The sequence below is a fragment of the Centropristis striata genome, chromosome 24, assembly GCF_030273125.1.
Source record: "Centropristis striata isolate RG_2023a ecotype Rhode Island chromosome 24, C.striata_1.0, whole genome shotgun sequence".
Taxonomy (NCBI): domain Eukaryota; kingdom Metazoa; phylum Chordata; class Actinopteri; order Perciformes; family Serranidae; genus Centropristis; species Centropristis striata.
Window position 1 is genome coordinate 19,249,153 of NC_081540.1, and position 21,467 is coordinate 19,270,619.

General features: G+C 42.2%; 1 protein-coding gene across 3 annotated transcripts in view; it reads right to left on the bottom strand.

The window, feature by feature from the left end:
- Positions 1-9,072: 9,072 nt before the first annotated feature.
- Positions 9,073-21,467, bottom strand: part of nrp2a (neuropilin 2a) — a 74,964-nt gene continuing 62,569 nt past the window's right edge. For 2 of the 3 annotated variants that reach the window (XM_059327831.1, XM_059327829.1), the window contains exons 14-18: positions 20,806-21,071; positions 20,091-20,187; positions 18,620-18,652; positions 12,808-12,879; positions 9,073-11,344 (exon numbers count right to left, since the gene is read on the bottom strand). In XM_059327831.1, coding sequence (XP_059183814.1) covers positions 11,040-11,344; positions 12,808-12,879; positions 18,620-18,652; positions 20,091-20,187; positions 20,806-21,071 — 773 coding nt within the window. In that variant the 3' untranslated portion in view covers positions 9,073-11,039. Of the gene's footprint in view, positions 11,345-12,807; positions 12,880-14,979; positions 16,772-18,619; positions 18,653-20,090; positions 20,188-20,805; positions 21,072-21,467 lie in introns of those variants that run through there. The other variant, XM_059327832.1, reaches the window with a different exon arrangement.

Consider the following 21,467-nt stretch of genomic DNA (forward strand, 5'->3'; position numbering starts at 1 on the left):
ATCCTTTTGTGTCTTTTTGTTGTCATTGTGTGTCTCTTTGTAGTCATTTTGTGTCTCTATGTCATCCTTTTGTGTCTTTTTGTTGTCATTGTGTGTCTCTTTGTAGTAATTTTGTGTCTTTTTGTAGTAATTTTGTGTCATTTTGTGTCTCTTTATCATCATTTGTAGTCAGTTTGTGTCTCTGTGACAATTTTGTGTCTATTATTGGTACTTTAGTGTAGTGATTTTGTGCCTTTTTTACTCTTTGTGGTCATTTTGTGTTTCTTTGTAGTGATTTTGTGTCTCTTTGTCATCATTTTGTGTCTTATCGTGTCAAATTGTGTATCTTTGTCACCATTTTGTGTCTATTTGTTATAATTTTGTGTCTTTTGTGTTATTTTGTGTCTCTTTGTAGTCATTTTGTGTCTCTATGTCATCCTTTTGTGTCTTTTTGTTGTAATTTTGTGTCTCTATGTCATCCTTTTGTGTTTTTTCATAGTCATTTTGTGTCTTTTTGTGACATATTGTGTCTCTTTGTCATAATTTTTGTGCCTCTTTGTCGTCATTTGTGTCTTGTTGTAGTCAGGTTGTGTCTTTTTGTATCATTTTGTGTCCGTTTGTCATCATTTGTGTCTCTAGTCGTTTTGCATTTCTTCTGGCTCTCTTCGAGTGACATTTTAGCAGGTGAAGGTCAGGGGCCCCTGGGCTCCTGCACCCTGTAGGCCTGTTCAGTAATCCATCCATGGATTCAGCAGGAGCGAGTGTGTCGTTATGAAGAAGCGTGTTTGTGTGTGTGTGTGTGTGGGGAGAGATAGAGAAAAAGAGAGGAGGATTGCTAAGTTGGCGGTTTGAATGATGTTTAACTGGAGCTCAGCACAGTTGAATGAGGCTGTAAATCCGCTTTCTCCTGGGTGCAGTTACTCAGAGCGCCATGGTACAGAACTATCACAGAGAGAAGGATGTCACCACATTACTGTCGCACACACACGCACACGCACACACACTATTTCTGCCTCCTACAAGGCATAAAATATAACCCTGTACCATCAACAGCAACCCACTCAGAGGATTGAGGACATACACAGAGCACAGAGCTCCATCCCACATTAACCAAACACAGAGATCTCTCCTCTGGAGGCTTCACATCCACACAGGCCTCACTGGCTCATAATCTCCCTCTGCCACAACACTCTTCCACACAGCTTACACTGCTTATGATCAAATCATGAAAACAGAGTAGAAAGGAAAACAACAAAACAAGACTGACAGCTACAATTTCATGCTATAATGGAAATCAGCGTGGGAATAGTTGTTAGGGGAATTTATTACAGCAATTAGCAGCAAACTGAAGTGCCTTTTAAGGGTGGGAAAAAAAAATCTTTGACATTGTACCTTTTTTCATTCTGCAGTGTCCAACTTCATCAAAGGGGAAATGTGGCGCGTGTTCTTACAAAGCCGATTCGTAAACACACGTGGAGCTAATTTGATTCAGATGAGGAGATTTATGTGCAGAGCCGAGGAGACTCGGGAGGTTGTTTTTTTGAAGGGTAGAATCGTCAATTATTTCGGAACAGATGGGTCTCAAAGTGCAATTGAATTTGATTATCGCCTCGATGGAATACATAATGAAAGAACCCTAATTTGAAGAGAAAGTTATGAGAAGGCCATTTCAATTACTCTGCAAACTAAACTGGGGTACAAGCGTCGCACCACAGACTCAGACATTCAGATGATTTTCTATTTCTTATTTTCTTTCTTTCTTTCTTTTCTTCCCCCGTAATGACAGCCAGAGTGAATCATGATGAGCGCAGCTGTTTATTTGCTTGTTTCTGAAATCTGCCCCAGCTGCATTCTTGAAAGCGTGATGCTTTTTTGCCATTGTTAATTGATTACCACTTTTCATGAAATACAACTTTGTTTTTCATTCTATTATCGACACACTCGTTCAAATAATAACAGGCCCGGCGACTCGTCTCTGTTGAAGTCATTTGACAGATTCGGAGTAAAGAATTGTCTACGGCATCGAACACATTATTACAGATCTTAAGGTTGTTTTGTTCAACAAACCTGACAACCTGTCAAGGAAGACTGCTCCACTAACAGCTTTCCTTTACTTAACTTGTGATTGGCAGACGTATTTTTAGCTTTTTTTTCCCTCTCTGGTTCAAGAGTTCATCGTAATTAAGAAGTTATCTGATCTGTTTTTAGAATTGGGTTGTGTTAAAACTTTTATTCCTTCATCTTATGAGCAACAACACACTGATCACTCTAACAACCTCAATACCAATTTAAAGACATAAAGATACTAATCAAAGCAATTTACATGTTTTAATCGTTTTGCTTCCCTGACTTTCTCAGTTGCTTATTACAGCATGTGGACTGATTTCTATGTAAAGAAGGTTTTGCAGGGAAAATCCTAAAGATGTGACATTTATGCAGCTCCTGAGGGCCTTGCATCTCTTCAGAACCACCAACAAGTCATCCCAACCAGATCAACCCATGTCATTTGTTCAACCTGGTCTCACAGAAATCCGTGAAATAGCCACGGATTTCGCTTAACTCAAAATCCGTGGAATAGCCACGGAATCACTCAAATTTCCGTGAAACTGACACGGATTTCGCTACGATGCAAGTTAATGACAGTCATATCCCGTGGCTATTCCATGGATATTTTTTCCTATTGGTTTGTTCCAAGTCACGTGACTTTCAAGGTCCCAGCGGTCAGAACAAAAAACATGGCGGACAGTTCTCTCATTTTTAGTGAAAAATCAATATTTTGACTTAGTTTCTGCATAAAAATGGATTTTGATCACATTTGTAGCGAGAAATATATGTTTTATTTTCTAAATATTCACTCCGTGAATGTACATAATCACTTTGTATTTTGGAATAGCCACGGGATATGACTGTCATTAACTTGCATTGTAGCGAAATCCGTGTCAGTTTCACGGAAATTTGAGCGAATCCGTGGCTATTCCATGGATTTTGAGTTAAGCGAAATCCGTGGCTATTTCACGGATTTCTGTGAGATCATGTTGCATTTGTTCCTAACAACACCAACTGCACCATTTCCCAAGTAAGCGCCTCCTATTGGTAACAGGAGACCAAACGTCACATAATAAATGTAATGGTCCCAGTTGTAAACCTGTAGTTAATGCTGTCAAACAGTCAAAGTTCTCTTTTGGCATCAAAATTACTTAGTTAGGTTTGGGACACAAAATAAAAAGGTTAGGCTTAGAAAGAGATATTTTGATATTTTGGCATATGTGAGGTAGTTATGGTAGTTTGAGACTTAAATGTGCTGTAGCTAAACTGTATGGATGACAGTTGGATACGTAACTTAAAATAAATGACTTGCTTTCACACTGGACTTAAACACGGATCACCTGGGTCAAAATCTGATGTTAGTTTCATATTTATGCAACATATTCTCACTGCTGCCTTGACTTTTAGACGTAGTAAATGGTAAAATGGTGAATGGACTGCACTTAGATAGCGCATTTATATAAAGTGATTTACACTACAGACTGCGCTCATGCTGGTGGCCGAGGTTATCCTTAACCTCCTGTGACCCTGCGTCCTCATATGTGGACATTTCATTTTAGGTTTTATGAACCTTATACTAAATTCTGCTTTACTATAACATGTTGTCCTCAGTAGTACACACTCTTGAAAAAGCACAATACATCAATTAGTGTAAAAACCAGATGGCAGCACCTTGCTAAAGCCAATCAACAGCTTATCCCTAGACAAAAGTGGACCAGGTACCAAAGCTGATCACATTTATGGTTAAAACTTGTTCATTTGTGCTTAATAATGTTTGTAGCTTGATATTCTGTGCAAGTTTGACTATTTTTAGCAATAGCAACAAGCTACGACTCTGCAGGAAGTACTCATTTGAGAACGAATAGACTTTTACTATCGTTCTTCCGAAGAGAGGGAGTAAATGTAAGGAAATAAAAGTTTTATACACTGGTGAATTAATTATGTTATACAGTAAAATTAACCGATTTGGTTTTTTTTCAAAGACATTGCTTAGTTTTTGTACTTATGTCCTACAAATCCAAAATATCAAATATCTAGGAGAAACTAACAATACATACCAAACTAAAGCTTGGGTCTCAGGAGGTTAACGTAGATATGGGTCAAAAACTAGGATCAAACAGACGAACGGAGCTCGTGTCCCATGTGAAAAAAAAGTAAACAATGTGATTTAAACATCACTGAACTTACGTGTCTCATGTTTTGCACATCACGTTTTACGTAGCTATGACACTTCCGGTAGTAACTTCATCCTGTCTTGTATAACGCCTTACCAGGAAGTTTTTGCCCTAAATCTAAATCAGTGGTCTTGTAGCTTAAATTCACCTTTTTTTTTTTACAGCCACGAACCATACATGTATGTATAATGACATGCACTATATTTAGAAATCTGCTTTGTAAACGAACCGACCTACTCTGTCATGTAGACTGGAGATCTTGTCGGACAAAAAAACACATGGGGTCAACAATCTCGTCTACAGGTGTCAGAGAGTTATTTAATCCTTTAGAATTATCCTCATGATGTTTTCCACCAAGGAAAAGTGGTTAGGGAAAATACAAAACCTACTTTTTTTTTTAAACAATTTGACTGCAGTCCTGAAACTGTGAGAGAATAGTCGTGGTTGCATTGTGGGTAATGTAAGCACTTGGTATTGACTGAAAAAGATATCTTTACTCTGAAATACCAATTTTGATGAAGCAATTATGTAATCAATACAAATTTTAAAATAAAGAATTATTCAAACAGTACTTCTGCTAGTCTCTGACGTCAAGCACTGCAACACCTTCACTCAATCTCGACCACAAACACCCCAGACAGATGGTTAGGACCCACAGTGAGGGGCCTCCCGCAGTGCCTGATAACAAGTTTCTTGTGCTATATAGGGCAACCGTCACTGTAAACACACCAGCCTCAAGTGGAGCGAACAGGTGGCCCACCACATAGGACCACTGGTCACGTTGCGTGCCCACAACAAAAGTTCAGTCACGAGGAAATGCTCCAGATACCATATGATGTCCTCAAATCTGTTGATGGAGAAAATATGAGACGCTTCTGGGAAATCAAACCCGGGCTCTGCTACCGAACATTGCCTCCGAGCAATCCGAGCATGAGGCATTAGCTTCGGTCTGGAGGGAGTCGCATCCAAGCAAAAACACACCATCAGTGTTTTGGTCTCCGGTCAACAGTCCCCAAAATTGCCTCAAATCATCCTCAGTATCTTTTTATCAAGTTAATTTCCTCTGTGCAGCTTCACAATGACAAGAAAGCTGGCCTAGTTTGGAGCTCTGAATGGAGATTTTCTCATTCTAATCATTTCCTGCAAGTATTTGTTTTCGGAGGCAGTATCCTCTGGTGGTGTGGAGATGATAATGTCACGGAGGAAGGAAAGTGATGGTCTGCCTGGTGTTTATACAAGACTTTGGCATTTGTTGTCATTGGGTCTGTCGTCATTGGCGGGCAAGTTGCCACAGAGCCCCTTTCCCCCCTCCCCACTCTGACCCATATAGGTGCTTTGAACCGCTGGCAGGCCCGACAAGATTATCTGGGCCCCCTTCCCGGGAGGACCATTGGGATGTGGGTGCACAGTGCTGTGTGTGTGTGTGTGTGTGTGTGTGTGTGTGTGAAACATGTAAGTCTCTGCATGTGTATGTATATGCAAAGCTTATGACAGCATTTTGGATGCTGCTGAAAGAGATGTAAGGTTTAGTCTCCAGGTGCTTCTCTTCCTCAGACTGTCACTGAAAGTGTAGGGAGGGGGATATGGAGGATTTTTTACATTTTTTGATTTCTGAATCTTCCCTGAGAAGGTCTACTTTATTTATAGTCTGCTTGGCTGTATCACAAGGTAAGGTTAAATGTGTACCGGTTAAGCTTACCCTGTCATATATATAATGTTTCAATGTCAGGAATTCATATTAAATGCAGCCAAATAATGTGGAAAGTAACCCCTCAGCTTTCCAACCATTCCAAACACTCAAGCTGTGTAAGCTTGTTGTGATAGACTTCTATATATGGTCATCTACTTCAGGCACGTTCCTGCAGAGTGAGTAAGACAATCTTTACAAATAAGCGCCACTTTTAGGATTTTTGAAGCATAAATGCAATTGCCAGGAGTTATCAGGCTAAAAATTAACCACACCAGAGTTGCATGACTACATCTTCATCACCACTCAGCTAATAAAGGCAGACAAACCTTTTTGGTTTCATGCACCACTGCTCAACTTTCTTTGGAATAAACAGGGTGCATCTCCACCAATGCTCCTTCAGATGCTGAAAACTTAAAAAAAACTGACCAGAGCAGACTGGCTCTTAAAGAGACAGGTGCTTCAACAAAGCATCTCAGACAGAAGGTGATTAGAGATGCAGCAAGCATGCTCAGTATGAAAAAAACACTATACCAATCAACAGAGAAATGCAAACACCCTGTGATCAAAAATTATGCCTGTCAGGACATACATTCCCCTGCTGCAATGATGATGCAGAGACACGGAGAACGCAGATGCGGAAGACCTAGAAAACACTGAAATCAGAGCAAATTGGGCTTTTTCAGGAGTGTGGCTTAAAGAGACAGGCATTAAAGCTCTGAACATGTTATTAGAAACCCAAAATACAAGTATGAACCTGTAAATTATCATAATTGGTCCTTTTTCACAACATAAAACCAAATGTACCTTGACTCACCGTGCTTCACTCTGCAAAGACTCCATGCTCAGCCTACATGCAGTAATGTAAAGGAAATACTAACTTAGAAAACTAAACAAAGTTTGTGGTGACTAACTGCCTGTTTGCCCTCGCTTAATGTTGATTACATAATCCCCAGATTAATTAGCTGTGTGTTGCAGTCACTTCCTGTGGTGCGACCCTCAAATGGGCTCCCTCCTCAATCTGGCCTATCGACTTACAGGGTGCCAGAGCTTTTTCTTTGAAGACCGCCTCGGCTTCAGAGGCAAAAGAACTCTCTGATCTGACGGCTAAAGGAAAGGGCCCCTGCAGTGTGCCGTTACAGACTGATAAAAACCTCGAAAAACAACATTTGGGTAACACACACACTCACAGGGAAAAAAAAAAATTAAGAATAATTTGGTTGTGAAAACAAGAGGCGGTATGGAACAATGACAATCTGGCTCCTTTGGTAATTTCCTGTCGGCGTTCATTCGTGTGATGTGGTCGTGACTGTTCTGCCGGGATCAATCAAACCTGCGAGCAGATGGCATCGCACTCCTCCGGTGGACTGGGGATTGTCTGGATTTTTTCAGAGATGGTAATTGGCCCGCTATGTCACGGACCGGAGCATGCTAACAGCCACTGCCTCTGCCGCTGTGCAGTGACAACACGTGTCGTTCTGCTTTGTACGACTCGTAATGTGGTACCTGCGCTACAGGCTCCATTTCATATCGAACCAAAGTTGTGTTAAATGTTGCTGTAATTAAAAAGTTACAGTCTATTTCAGCGAGGAAAAACACATGTCAGGAGCAAGAAATGCAACATTAACTTCAGCACTCTCCTTAATCTTTTAGCCACAATAAAACCCCACCATAAAAAATCTGGACCACTTTGTCTGTCTTACAGGCGTCCAGCAGACCCCAAAGAGTCAAAGATATCACATTCTGGATCTGTTAACAGTATTTGCTAACAGAGTTTGCATTAAGGTGAGGAAAGCTTATGTGGATAAATGGAACCGTGTGTGGGAGCCTGTGCAAGCTGTATAAAAGAGAAACAGGAGTAATTGCATGTGTACTGTATGAGTGTGTGTGTGTGTGTGTGTGTGTGTGGCTGAGACGGCGGGCACTTCAAAGCTTTGATGTTGGAGCTCCTAAATGAGGGCCACCAGAGGTCCAGACTAATGGGACATCATGTGGAGATTAGAGGCCAAGTGTAGCAAGCTGACAACAAGGTATTATGTATGTATGTGTATGTGAAAGAGAGTGTGTTTGTGTGTGTGTGATTCCTGTGTGTATTCTTTTTTTTTTTTGCAATTAAATGTGCAAGTTTGGCTTAAAGTCACAGAGTTTTGTGGATAATTGGACAGGAAATACTTAGTTGTGTCCACAAGTATTGCAGGAATGCCAATAATGCTACAAAAATGTTGCATCAATCAAACTTTTCTGTTGTTTTCAACACTTTCTCACTCACCACTCACCCATTTTTTGGATGAAAAACAACAATTTGTGTACTTCTTAACCACTGAACATAGCTGGGTTGGTGACATAGGTGATGTAGAACGTGACATGATGCATCAACAAACCAAAGTAAATTTACAGGTTAGCTTAAAATAACGACAATGACTCTTGGTGCCACATGCAACATGAACAATGGTCTCCTGGATCACAGTCCAACCCTCCCACACACCCTTAATGGAGTTAATGGACAGTTATTTTAACCCTAACCATGATTTAAAAAAAAAAAAAAAACCCCAACCATGTAGTTTTGCTGCCTAAATCTAACCAAGTTGTGTAACAATTGTCTCTAATTTAACACAAACAATGATATTTTACCAAACCTCTGCGTGTTTCATGTTAACCACATGTTTAAAACAAACACTAAAATCCGTCACAAAACGATGTCACTGCAATTCCTCAGGCAGCCCTGCATGTCAAAAAATGACACAAAAGGTACCCTCTGTGTTAAAAAGTGACTCCATGGCTCCAGAAAAGTCTGACTGACACAATATTTTTGTAGCATTATTGACATTCCTGCTATACACAGCTAAACATTTCCTGTCCAATAACTCATTGTTCTGATACAAGACTGTCCTCCTCCCAAAAAGACCATATAGGTTGTTTGTACAGGAGGTTAATACGACTCATATCTACATTTGTTGTTAAATGGCGCCCTCTAGTGACGGTATCTTATTCCTAAGGCTAACCATGTAATTTTGTTTTCTAAACTTAACCACTTAGTCAACTGTGACCATAAACGTGTGTAGGTATTAGGACGCTTGATCATGCTAATTAACAAAACGCTCCTGTGGGTTGTATAAGAAATTAGGAGGAAACAATGTATGGATTGTAGAGTTTGGAGGACTTTTGCACAGTAAGAAAATCCAAGGCCACTTTTTCCTCAGTATGGTATAAATCCTTTATTAAATAATCATAACAATAATTATAATAACAATCATAAAAAGAGCATTTCTGTACAAAGACCCCTTTAAAACAACAACAACAGCAGTCCGAGCAGTGCGAAAGGAGGGGTCCTGTCCTTTTTTTTTTTTAACGCTTGTTTGGTCCTCCCAAGCAGAAGGGGGCGCTGTGACTGTCACTGTCAGCGTCAAGTTACTGTATCTGATACCGGCTCCAAAGGCAAGCTGGACCCCCGAGGCTCCAAGGCACTTTGAAGAGAGTCAGTGGGGTCCAGAGAAGCGGGCCTCAGAGGAGAGGGGCGGCATGTGGAAATGGGATGAAATGTTGAGTGCATGTGTGTGTCGTGAATCCATGGCGTTATGTATCTCAAATATATACCTCGGGCGTCTCAGCAGCAACCATTGTCCCTTTCATTTCAGGTCTGAGTGCCTCGCAGTGTTTCTGAGCGAGAGAGGGTTCATGTTCTGTATATACATCTGTATATACAAGTGAAGTATGTATGTGCATGTGCGTGGGGGGGAGGGAGACTTCTTCTCTCACCCTCTCGTTCTCATGGCTTATGAGTCCATCCAGAGCGTGCAAGACCCTTTCTGATTGGTTCAAAACGCTCCTGAAGAATGCCTGCCTTGCTGTGAAACTAAACAAAAAGAAACAAAAACAAAAAAAACAGAAAACAGGCCAGTAGTTTGAGGTGGAGGTGGTGTGATGTGTGTGTATGTGTGAGTTGGGGGGGGGGAGTAGGTCCTTTAAATCATGGCTTTTGAGGTCCACATGTAAAGAGAGAGATAGATACCTCCTCTCCGTCGCCTCATTGTTCCTTTTTCAACATTTCCGCGAACAGTTAAGGCTTGTTGTGTGTCCCGGCACAGTCAGTCGATTGAGAAGAGCGGTTTCTGGCATTTGTTTTTGATCCCATTTGTTTTTCTGTCCTCGCCGAAGCACAGGGCGAACATCGCCGCTGTGAGAGAGAGAGGCAGGGGATTTTAGTGCTCTGTCAGTGTCTCACTCTCTCTGTTTGTCTTTCTTCAGTGGTTTTCAGTCCCTGCCCTTACCAGCAATCCATAGGTTGCACCGACCAAATCTCCTTGACCTTTTTACTATTAACCACAATGTAAACATGACCTTCTGTTTGACAGGAACCAGTAACAACAGTCTCCGACAACTAAATCTAACAATAACTCTCTCTGTCATTAAAAGAATGTGTTAAAACCCCCCCTTCCCACCTCTACACACACATATGCCTCTTTTTTTCTACTTATCTGCCATCACAGGCTGGCGATAGGCCAGAACAAAAACATTAAACAGAAGGAGAGTGACCGAGCAGAACTCGATGGACGTCTGTGACTAAAAATACCACAGACTGTCAGGAACTAAGAGGATAACTGAGGCTGATAGGTAGCAGAGTCTACGACGGAACAAAAAAAGCCAACAGGCCGCACAAAGGAGCTAAGTTCTAGGCCACTGTGTTCACATGTGATCAAAAAAGACGCTTTCTAAGCACGTTCCTAACCTACCACCTTTCCAACACAACGTGTTCTGACTCATGTGTAGCTTACAGTATCCAGCTTCAAAACTAGACCTCTTACAAATCTATGACGCTTTTATAAACAGTTTTGGTGGAGCAGGGATCTGTAATTGATATGTGTAGATATTTTTTGAGGCCTAACATCCCCGCAATGGAACGATCCATCTGAGAAGTCATTCCCTCATTGGTTCTTTCACCACGAAAACAAAAAAAAAATAACACTGGACTGTGCCATGTTTTCCAAGCAGGAAGTTCTCATTTGAGCGAAAAAGTGGCGTCCTCGTTCTCCATGTGCCCAGGGATCTGCACCAGCGAGGAAGTAAACTGAAAGTGAACTGGAGGAAATGAAGAAAATAGTGAGAGGTTTTCACAAAATGGCTCTCTCTGTTCCGACTCCTTCCGCGTTTCCTCCTCACGCTTCGGTGCAGCAGCGCTGTTGGTTCAGCTTGACCTTGTGCTTGAGGCCGTCGTACAGTTCGAAGTTGTAGTTCTCCAGGGTGGTGGAGGAGCGGGAGGACAGGCCGCTGTAGGAGCAGGTGCAGTACAGGAGGAGGCCGGCGCACACCGCCCCGAGCAGGACGCCCAGGGAGCTCATGACGATGATGGTCACCAGGATGGGGTCCAGGGTGTAGAGCCACGAGTTGTCCTTCTCGGAGACGCGGGTCACCGGAGGATCGGATGATGGAGAGGCTGTGTTCCACTCAGGGAACTGTAAGCCTGTGACAAGAAGGGAAGGAGAAAAAGTTAACTTTCAGTGCAATCAATTGTGAATTTACATGCTTTCTCCGTGTTTTGGACAGAATATGTAAGGGTTTTTTTTTTTTTTTTTTTTTTTTCTCAGATCTTTATTTAAGAATGAAAGAAATACAGGCATTCAGTATATAAACAAGATATACAAAGAAAAATGTCAGTTACAGTAAATCAAATACAGTATATAAAAATAAAATAACATAAGGCACATAGGGTATAGAGTGCGTTCGCATTTTTTATTTGACGTCAACTCTAAAGTTTCTATATAACATTTTAATTCTCTTGTGAAAACGTTGAAGTTAGGGAGGGATTTGGAAAACTTCACCTTGTGGATGTGAAACTTTCCCATCAGAAGCATAAGATTTATTATAAAGGATACTTTTTTGTCATTAGATTCAAATTTTAAGAAAGTATTTTTAGGTTAAAAAATGATGGTCCGTCCAGTCTTATCAAGTATGAAGTTTTCCATATTCCTCCAAAATATAGATGACAATGGGCAAGAATAAAATAAATGTAAAGTTGTCTCTGGCTCATCTCAAATATGTAAGGGTTGGGGTTAGGCTTTACTTCATCATTACATCACGTTTGTCCACAAGACATTTTTCAAGCCTGCTACTACCGTGTTTACTGTTTATTCTCAAATTTTCGCTCTTAATTCAATCCACAATTCTCTGTGTTTTGGTTCACTTCCTTCCTTTAGTTTGGACTGTGTTCTCACCTCTGGTGCATTTGGAAGTGAAGTGAGACCTCGTTTTTTAGCACACCAGAGTTCATTTCAAGTGGACCAAACAGCAGGCGTGAAAGCACCCTGCAAGTACCACTAGTGCCAGAATAGAGGGGACAATCAGACTTTTCAACCATGCATTTTCAGACATTAAGGTGATAAACATTGGATCTACGATCACACCTTTCTTGTGGATTTAACATTCACCACTATTGCCCCTTTAATCACAAAACTCTTCTGAGTTCTGTTTTCCTCAGAGAAACTGATTGTGGGACAGGGGAAAGGGTTAGAACTAAGTTTTCTTTTAACTTTTTTAGCTGTATTACAGCCACATTGTAAACAAGAACAACTGCAGAAACTAGAAGACATTAAATGATGCCTCATACATGTATTTTCACCTTATAGTTCTTCTGTTATAAGCTGTGGCTCTACTGTGTTTTTGGTTTCAACCTTTCCCCTACCTCTAAACCTGCTGAGGCAGGTGGGTTTTAAGAGGTTAATGTTCAAACTGATAAGCTTTTGTTTTGTAAACATAAACCCCAAGTTCTGGATTTATTCTTTTTCCCAACTTCTTTGGAATCGGGGCTGCACCTGGAGTGTATTATAATTTAAAATGTGGAGCTCCAGGTAACATTTGGCTATTAACCCAAGTCGGCACCTACTGCCTCTAATTAAAGGTCAGTACGTTGAGTTCTTTGTTCCTTACCTCCACCCTGTGGGTCTCTGCCACTGAAAAGTCGCCCATCTCCAAATTCATTAGGTCTCCTATCTGTCGGGGCTGTAGAGAAGCACAGGAAACACAATCTTTAAGCATCAATCAGGTTCTACACATAATAATTGCTATATAGCACAATATTTGGCTTCCAGTTTAATACCTTTTGTAATGCTAACAATCAGCAATAACAGATGGTGCTGGTAATGAGCTGGCAGGACCACACAAATCTGAACTGATAAACAACCTTTTGTATATTATGAATTCATATTTACTGGTGTTATTTCTGACAATGAAACTGCTGGCATCCACACACACACACACACACACACACATAAGTCTCGGAATAATAGAAAAATATGACTTTATTATTAGAGAAAGATCATTATGATACATTCCTGTCAAACACACAGTCATCACATAACATACTGATGGTATAAGACTGTTCATTCCGGGTGAATAAAGATGCAAACATGTCATCAAATAATTAACATTACCCATCATTATCACCATTAAAATCATCAACACGGTTACTGTCAAGTTTAAGAGTGGTGCATAAGATGAGCAAAGAAAAAAAACAACTAATGGCAACATTTAAGTAGTGCTTGTGACAGTCTTTCCATTCTGCGAAACTCACTCAACTGCAAATTGATATGTATGCGAGTGTCTGAATTGGAAGATTATAAGTGTGGTAAAACTAGCAATGGCTGCAGCACTTATGTTGAGCCAAATAACTCAAGTGTACTTATACTTTAGATGAGTTTTCTTTTCACTTTTTGTGTGTGGGTTTGTGTCTATGTGTGAGTGTGTGTTTGCTGGTCTTGGCAAGCATGCAGGAGTGGGAGTAACTGCTTGGCAAGGCACACGTCTAGATCTGGAGGTCTTTGATGGCCAATGGCGTTATTAATACTGTTTCCGGGGCAGCTGAAGTTGGCAGCGGATTGGGCGTCGGAAGGTGCGGTAGATGGGAGGGAAAAGTGCTTACCGCAGCCTTAATAAATGTTATCTGTCCATTAACTAATTACAACTATTAGAGGCTTGGAGCGTAACGGTGTCGAGATGGCACAAGTAGGGTGTCCAATCCCTCCTCCCCAAGTTGATTTAAAAGCACATAGCGAGAGCGTGCCAAAAACCACTTCTTTTTCACTCTGAGGAGAAAAGTGCTGCTTCTAAATTGCGGCAACAAATCGAGGTGCATTCTGCTGAGCTGTGGGCTATTTGGTGATGGATTTTTGCTGGTGTGACAGATCACGAAAGCACGGCCCGTTAAGCCACAGAGTGAAGACCTCAATTTCATTCAATCTGGGGCGTTAAACTGAGCTCGTGTCAAATCCTCGCCACCTTTGTACTGACTGATGACTGAGAAATTGGTGCCAATTTGTTCATCTCTGTCAAGTTTTGAGAAATTTCACAATAAAATCGTCTTTTAGGTTTTTTTGTGTGTTAATTAGTAAAGGTGCATTAGCTATGTATTATTTTCGTTTTAAAAGTCTTATGGCACTAATAGAGCAGTGGTTCCCAACCATTTCAGTCTAAGCTACCCCCACAGCCCTGTACTCAGGCAGTTCCCAAAATATGTTACAAACATATAACACTTCATTACATTAAAGTGGATATTGTTCTTTATTTTTTGTTAAAAATGTCAGTATTTAGGTTGTACTAATAAAAACACTACTGCTACTACTTGAAGTGAAGTTACAACCATTTATCTATTACTTTTAGCTAGCTATTTGAACTTTTAAGTCACTACTTTGAGCTAACTATTTCACTAGCTTATCTATTATTTCAGCCAATATATTTAAACTGCTAGTCAGTACTTGTTTGTTAATTACTTTTAGCTTATGATTTGAAATGTTTGTGCTTTTAGCTCACTATTTCTACTGTTTATCCATTAGCTTTGGCTAATCATTTGTTGTTAAAGTCACTATTTTGAGCTAACTATTTCTCTAGCTTATCCACTATTTTTAGCCAATATATTTAAACTGATAGTCTGTACTTTTAGCTCACTGTTTATTGATTAATAAATTTATTACTAGCAATTATTAATGCTAATACCTTTAGGTCACTATTTCTATTGTAATTACTTTTGGCTTATCATTTGAACTGTTTAGCCAGTATTTTAAGCTAACCATTTTAGCAACATATGCAATACTTTAAGCTAACTATTTTATCCATTACATTTAGTTAATCTTTTAAACTGTTTAGTCATTACTATTAACTATTTATTTCAACCATTTATAGCCATTACATTTAGCTCATCTTCTGTGCTTTCTTGCTAACCAGTTTTCACCCACTCTTACATAACTGCAAACCTGTAGCTCTAAGCGGTTATTTTTTAATCAAATTATAACATTTTTTCCCATTACTTGAGCTGCTCCACTAGCTTTCCCTGGCTACAGAAGCACCCCCTGAGGTAAAAGTAACCCTGGTTGGGAATCAGTGCACCGGAGGAGGAACCATCAATAGCTGAAGCTCGGCTCTGGTTTTCATAACGTCTTGGATCCCTCTCAAGGGCGCACATACACAGCGAAACACTGCGCTTATGGCTTCCAGCTGCTCCAGCGGCATTGTGGGATTTGTAGGAGTATAAATCAAGAGAGAAATTGTGATGGCAGACAGCTGTGTCTATTTACAACCCTAAAAACAACAAGCACATATTCCCACTGAAAACACATCAAGGCTTGGCTTAGCATGATCTGGGCAGCTCAAAGACACAGGGAACAACGGGAGTGGGTGGTATAAAGCACAAATGGGAGTGGGAACAACGTGCTTTATTACGCCAGAGAATCAAGATGAAACACTAAACACTGAAGACGGCTGCATCCATCACTGACTGATGCCTTTATCAAGAGAAGACAAGACGTTCAATCAAACGAGCTGGTTATCTCCATTTGTGATACAGGACTTAAAGTATGATGGATTTGCATTCCTTTGTTTTTAAATGTGCACATGCTCTGTTGTAAAGCACAATGGAAGGATTTTTTTTCTCCTCTGTTACAACCCCCTCACCATTGGTACAACACAGCCATCTCATGTTGTTATTACAGAGATACCAAGAGCTTTATTTTCTGGGGTTTGCCAGATAATTTCCACAGCGAGCATGTTGAATGCCTCTCAGCCTAACAGTTTTCTCTCCTCTCTCTCTCTCTCAGCACTGCAGAGCTCCTCATGTCTCTAGGGTCTTGTTTTAGCCTGTGGTTTGGCAGCTTTAGCTGGCTCTTGCAGCGGAACTAGCTCGACCCCCTTCTCTTCCCAGCCCACACATGTCTGTGTGTATGTCCATGCTGGGGTCATTCCAGGAGGACTGTTGGGGTTATGAGGAGCCAGACGGCACTCAATGGTCCGAAACAAGCTGCTCGGATAAATAACTTACTCAGACTTCAGTCCTCTCATCAGGAGCAGCATAGTGTGAAATGTCAACAGCAAACTCCTTAATGGAACAAAGAAGAAAACAGCAACCGAAGCTACATCCATTAGAGACAGAGAGAGACAGCACAGTGTTGCTTTGCAAATTTTCACTTGGCAGTTTAGGACAATGTCATCATCACCCTTTGCAACTGTAAACTAAATGAGGGAGGGGTTCGTCGAATGGATGTTCGGTCAATACTGCGGCATCACACTGCCACTGACATCACAAGTTGGCGTCCTGCTCTGCCAAACACGCAGCTAAGTGCTTCTTTTCAGCAGAGGGTACGGTGGCGGTCCCGGCTGTCCAACCTCACTGTCAGGACTGGCTCCACCCCTGGGGCGGCCATACTGGAGGACCAGTTAGAATACTGGAAGCACTGCGAGGAGCTGTGATAGGCCACTGACAGCTGGCTCTTCTTGGTGGCCAGGTGTTGTCGGCAGCAACAGAGGGCTCTGACCAAGATGGCCACGGCCAGGAGAAGGAGGGCGCCCCCGGCGGCCATAATGTAATACCAGTGGATTGGCAAGGGAGGCACAGGAACGCCTCCCCCTGGTGGAGAGATACAGAGTAATTGGCCAGCGGGAAAAGAGAGGAGTGGCACTTTTTTATTTTCTACATTTAATTCTCTATTTTCTATCCCTATTGGTCTTCATCATACGAACAGCAGGCGTGCACCTCATATGAGCATGCACAAGCATGCCAGTTGCAAAAAAATAAAATAAATCTCCAAGGCCAAATAAAAAATTAAAATGCATCCATGTCTCTCATGTAGCTTGGGTTGCAGTTGGAGGACAAGTTTTCACACCAAGATCATCAAGAGATTTGGTTTGAAATCAGTCCAATGGTTGATCCAGTCAAATTCAATGCAATTAATTTGTTTAAAGCTCCAATGGAATGACTTGGTGTGAAACGAAAGCCAAAATAATTAGTTATAAAAGCACCCACACACATTGAATTATGGAGCTTCCTTTTCCTGTTTGGCACAGGAAGTCACGAGCAGCCCCCTGAGAAAGCCTCAGAACCATGCAAGAATCAGTCGGACACCACATGGGAATCCAATGTTCCAGAGCTCTCTGAGCCGATATTGGATTGGGATTTGTTATTTAGCTGGCTCGAGATGGCAGATTTGTTTTGAGTACATAATTTATCCTGTTCTCTGTTCTTGCTTTTTCATTTTCCTTTTTGTCATGCATCAGCCTCCTGGCCAGTCCTCTCCTCCTCAAGCCAAGCTCTGTCTCCTTGGAGACTATCTCCACAGATCCTCTACACTGCTGCCCCTGGCTTGAACCCCCTTCTCAGATTCTTGGTAAGAACCAACTAACCACCTTCCAAGAAGCCTCTATCCGACTATCCAAGAATGCTAAGCAAAAAACGGACCCCTGAAGACATAAAAAAAAAAAAAAAATACCGCCCAAATGTACCATCCAAACTGGATGTGGAGGGTTGTAAAACCGAGAGAATGTCAAATTGAACTAGGGAGAGTGAAGCAGAGCTGAATACATCCTGATTTTTGGACCGTGTCACATAATTACAGAGGGAAATGGTGCGTGCTCCTGCTACTTCACACTGCACACACTCATTAGACAGAGCTGAGTTAGGGAGAGGAGAGAGAGACACCCGTGCTTGCCGCTGCTCAGTCACTCTATCTGATTGCTTTTCACTGGGGACACTGGTGTGTGTGTGTGTGGGGTGATATTAATGTGTGTGTTTTTGTGCATGTTTGTCAAGGGTTAGAGACTTCGGTGTGAGTGTGCGTGAAGGCGGAGGAGTAGAAAAGCCGAAGAAGTGCACACACATCACATTCGCACTGAAACCGCCAAGCTCTTATCTTATTGGAAGACATTATGAGATGCCAAAACACTAACATCAATCTCATAGAGTCCCCCAGGATGCTCTAAATATTTTTCATGAGGCAGACAGTTATTTAAAACCCTTCAGGCTGTGTCAGGCTGTGGAGAACTGAGAATATGTAGCTCTTTTCAAATATCTGACTCCATGAGGTGCGCTTGATTTAGCTTGCCTTGCACGCAGAGTTTGTTCTTTTGAGACTAAGCCTTTGTTTCCTCTGAGACTGACAAGGTAAAACTAGTGCACCACAGCACGTTACTAAAATAAGCCAACTAAGTTTGAGAATTTTGCAAATTTGCAAATTAAGATTTTAGCAAAGGGTTTGTATGATTTTGCCTACATGCTGCTGCTGACGCCACAAATCACTAATTTCCATTATAAATTAAGATTTATTCATGTGGAACCACACACCTCTAGCAGACTCTTTTGTTAGGTTTGGGCTGACTGTGTCACTTAGTGCCACCAAGCAAAAAACCCCAGGCTAGTGCATACCAACGGGCGGGGAGCAAGACCAGAGAGGAAGTGACATCATACCAAAGTGAAACTCACCTGGATTTTCAGGAGAAAAAGCTGCGATGGGTTCTGCGAGGACAGAGAGAGAGGCAGGCAGATATGGAGACAGGAAGAGAAAGAGAGAGGCGACTGTTAGATAGCTTTAAATACGAAGGAAAAGTCAGCCAAATGTCACACAAATGTCACAAGACTATCAAACTCCTCCTGAGGAAATTTAACTTAATTCCTCAGATAACTCACATGAGTTATGGCATTTACTCGGCTCCTTTGCCAGAATGCAATTTCAAACAGAGTACATTGTGTGAGCTGGGAATCTGAGATGGGCTGAGTGTGTATAGATGTATGTGTGTGTGTGTGTGTTCGCAAAAGTTCACGCATTTCAAGTTGTTTATCTGCCGAGTCCAGTTAAACTGGAGCGGGCATGGGGGGTTTTGGCTTGCTGCAAATGCACAGAGCAGAACCTTCACTTTGATTGCCTGGAATGCAAACACAAAGAGTGTGTCTTAGTGTGTAAGTGAATGTGTGTGCGTGTTGTTGGGAGGGAGAGAAAGAAAGAAGGAAACCGACTTGGGAACTGGTGCCTTTTGGCGGGAACGCCAACGTACTGTGAAAAACTCAACTGCTTTGGGTGATAAGCAACATCCCAGAATGCTTTGGGAGTGGCGAAGGAGGGGAGGGAACACAGCAGCGCGGAGGCTCTCAAGACTCACAGAAATGATGCAAAAACAAGCATTCGCCACGAGCCGGGGACACTTATCACACACTCTTTCCCCTCAATGACACTGCTCCACACTGTGGTCCGGCTCCAGAGCAAACTGGACGTCAGTCAGAAGGGATGACGGCAGGTTTTTGGCTCTGAACCCCCGGCTCGCTCTCTGATCTGTTTAAGACCCTCTCCAAAGCCCCTGCTCGGGCCAGATTAAGGAGGCAGTGCCGACGCTCGCTCACACCAGGCACCCGGAAAGTTGCTCGGGAAACAGCCTGTCTAGTAATTCCCTTTGACGGCTCGGGAAAAGCTCTGTTTACAAATACGACTGAGGAGTGAGAGCGCGAGAGAGATAGAGGGAGAGGAGGGAAGAAGAGAAATCTAATGAAACATAGATTAGCATCGCTGGGGCCCACGGGGCGTTTATGGCCTAGTTTTCCTATTCTTCTTTTCTTTTTTTTCTTTTTTTTTGTGGAGGAATAAATGCTGTCCCTCCCTCTCCTTCCTCCTTTCATCTCTGTATTCAGTTTGGAGGAGAGGCTGTCTCCAAAACTGGGATGGGAGGGCGAGGGAGGATCGGGGTGTTTATCACTCATGTGTGTCACTGTTCAAGGACCTTCGGGCTAAAAGTGGAGGAGGTGGATGGGAGATGGCAGATTGATGGAGGGCAGGATGATGGTGGAGTTGACATGGGGATGAGAAGAAGCTGCTGGGTCAAACGGGTGTTGTTCATTTTTAAAAATATTCGTCTGGATGGAGCAACAAAAGCTGCCAGGGAGTGTGTGTTTGTGTGTGACTTACGTGTACACTCTTTCTGAGCCGTGTTAGAGCTGATGTGGATGTTGTCTATCCAGATGTGTCCTCTGGTGCCGTGCACAAAGAAGCCCTCCATCACAACCTATCGCAGCCAAAACAGGAGGGAAGGAAGAGGAAGAGGAGGGAAAAAAGAAGAGGAGGAAGAGGAAGACGGAGACAGGATGAAAGCAACAGGGAGCAGGGGGTGGAGGGCGGGAGGGTGGAAATTGAGAACGGGGACAAGCAGGAGGAGGAAGAGGAGGAGAAAGAGGATAAAAACTTAATACGGTGCCTGTGATTTCAAAGTTGCGCTCAACACTTGCAATCATCCTCCCCTTCCCTGCAAGATTCTCCAACTTACTTTTTTATGAGAACATTAACAACTTGTGATGTCTCTGACAAATGCACGACGATCCCCAAACAATCACGCAGCCAGTAGAGACAATATGGCTTACTTTAGCTCCTTTTGAAGTCAAACCTGGCCTAAGGTGACGGAGATTAAAACTGATGCTTTCATATGCCGTGAGATGGATGCATTTCTCTCTAAGCAACCCCGATAAAGACATTAAAGACGTGTTTCTCTTTCTGGGGAGACACATAATAAAGAGTCTGACCCAGATACCTATTACCAAGCAGACATACTTTAATAAAGCTGATATTGGCTCGGAGTCTGAAGCTTTTATATCATTCCTATTATAACTTTTGTGTGTGATATTACTACCTGGAAGTCTTTAGGGGATTGTGGCAGCGGGGTGCGACCCTCCTTCCAGACGGGGGCCTGATCCTCTTTCAGTGTCCACAGGACGGACTCCTTGTTGTGGGCGTCCCGCACCAGGACCCTCAGGTGGCCCTGGGCTTCCCCCCACAGCTGGTAGGAGAAGTGGAGGCATAAGGGCCCGGATTCCGCCGCCACCACGGGGCTCACCAGCCGGGCCTGCTGCTGCTCCGTCTTCAGGCTGGCGTCCATGTAGAGATAGCTGTTGAGCTCTGGAGGGGAGATGATAAGATGAGAGATTACTTTGTCTTTTTCTGAATAAGAGTCTGTAAAATGCATGGATGGATTATTGAATGGGCATACAAGGCAAAGGCCCAGGGGCCCCTGGCCTTCGCCTGCAAAATGCCACTTAAAGAGACATGTACCAACCCACAGGAGACTCAAAATAACCACAAAGAAACATAAAATGAATACAGAGAGGCGAAACAGCAAAAAAACCCTCAAAATGACAACAAAGATTAGCAAAAACACATACAAACTACAAAGAGACACAAAATGACCACAAAAAGACACAAACAGACTCAAAATGATCACACAGAGACAAAAAACAACTACAAAGAGATGCAAAACTACTACAAAAAGTACCAAAACAACCACAAATCCCCCCA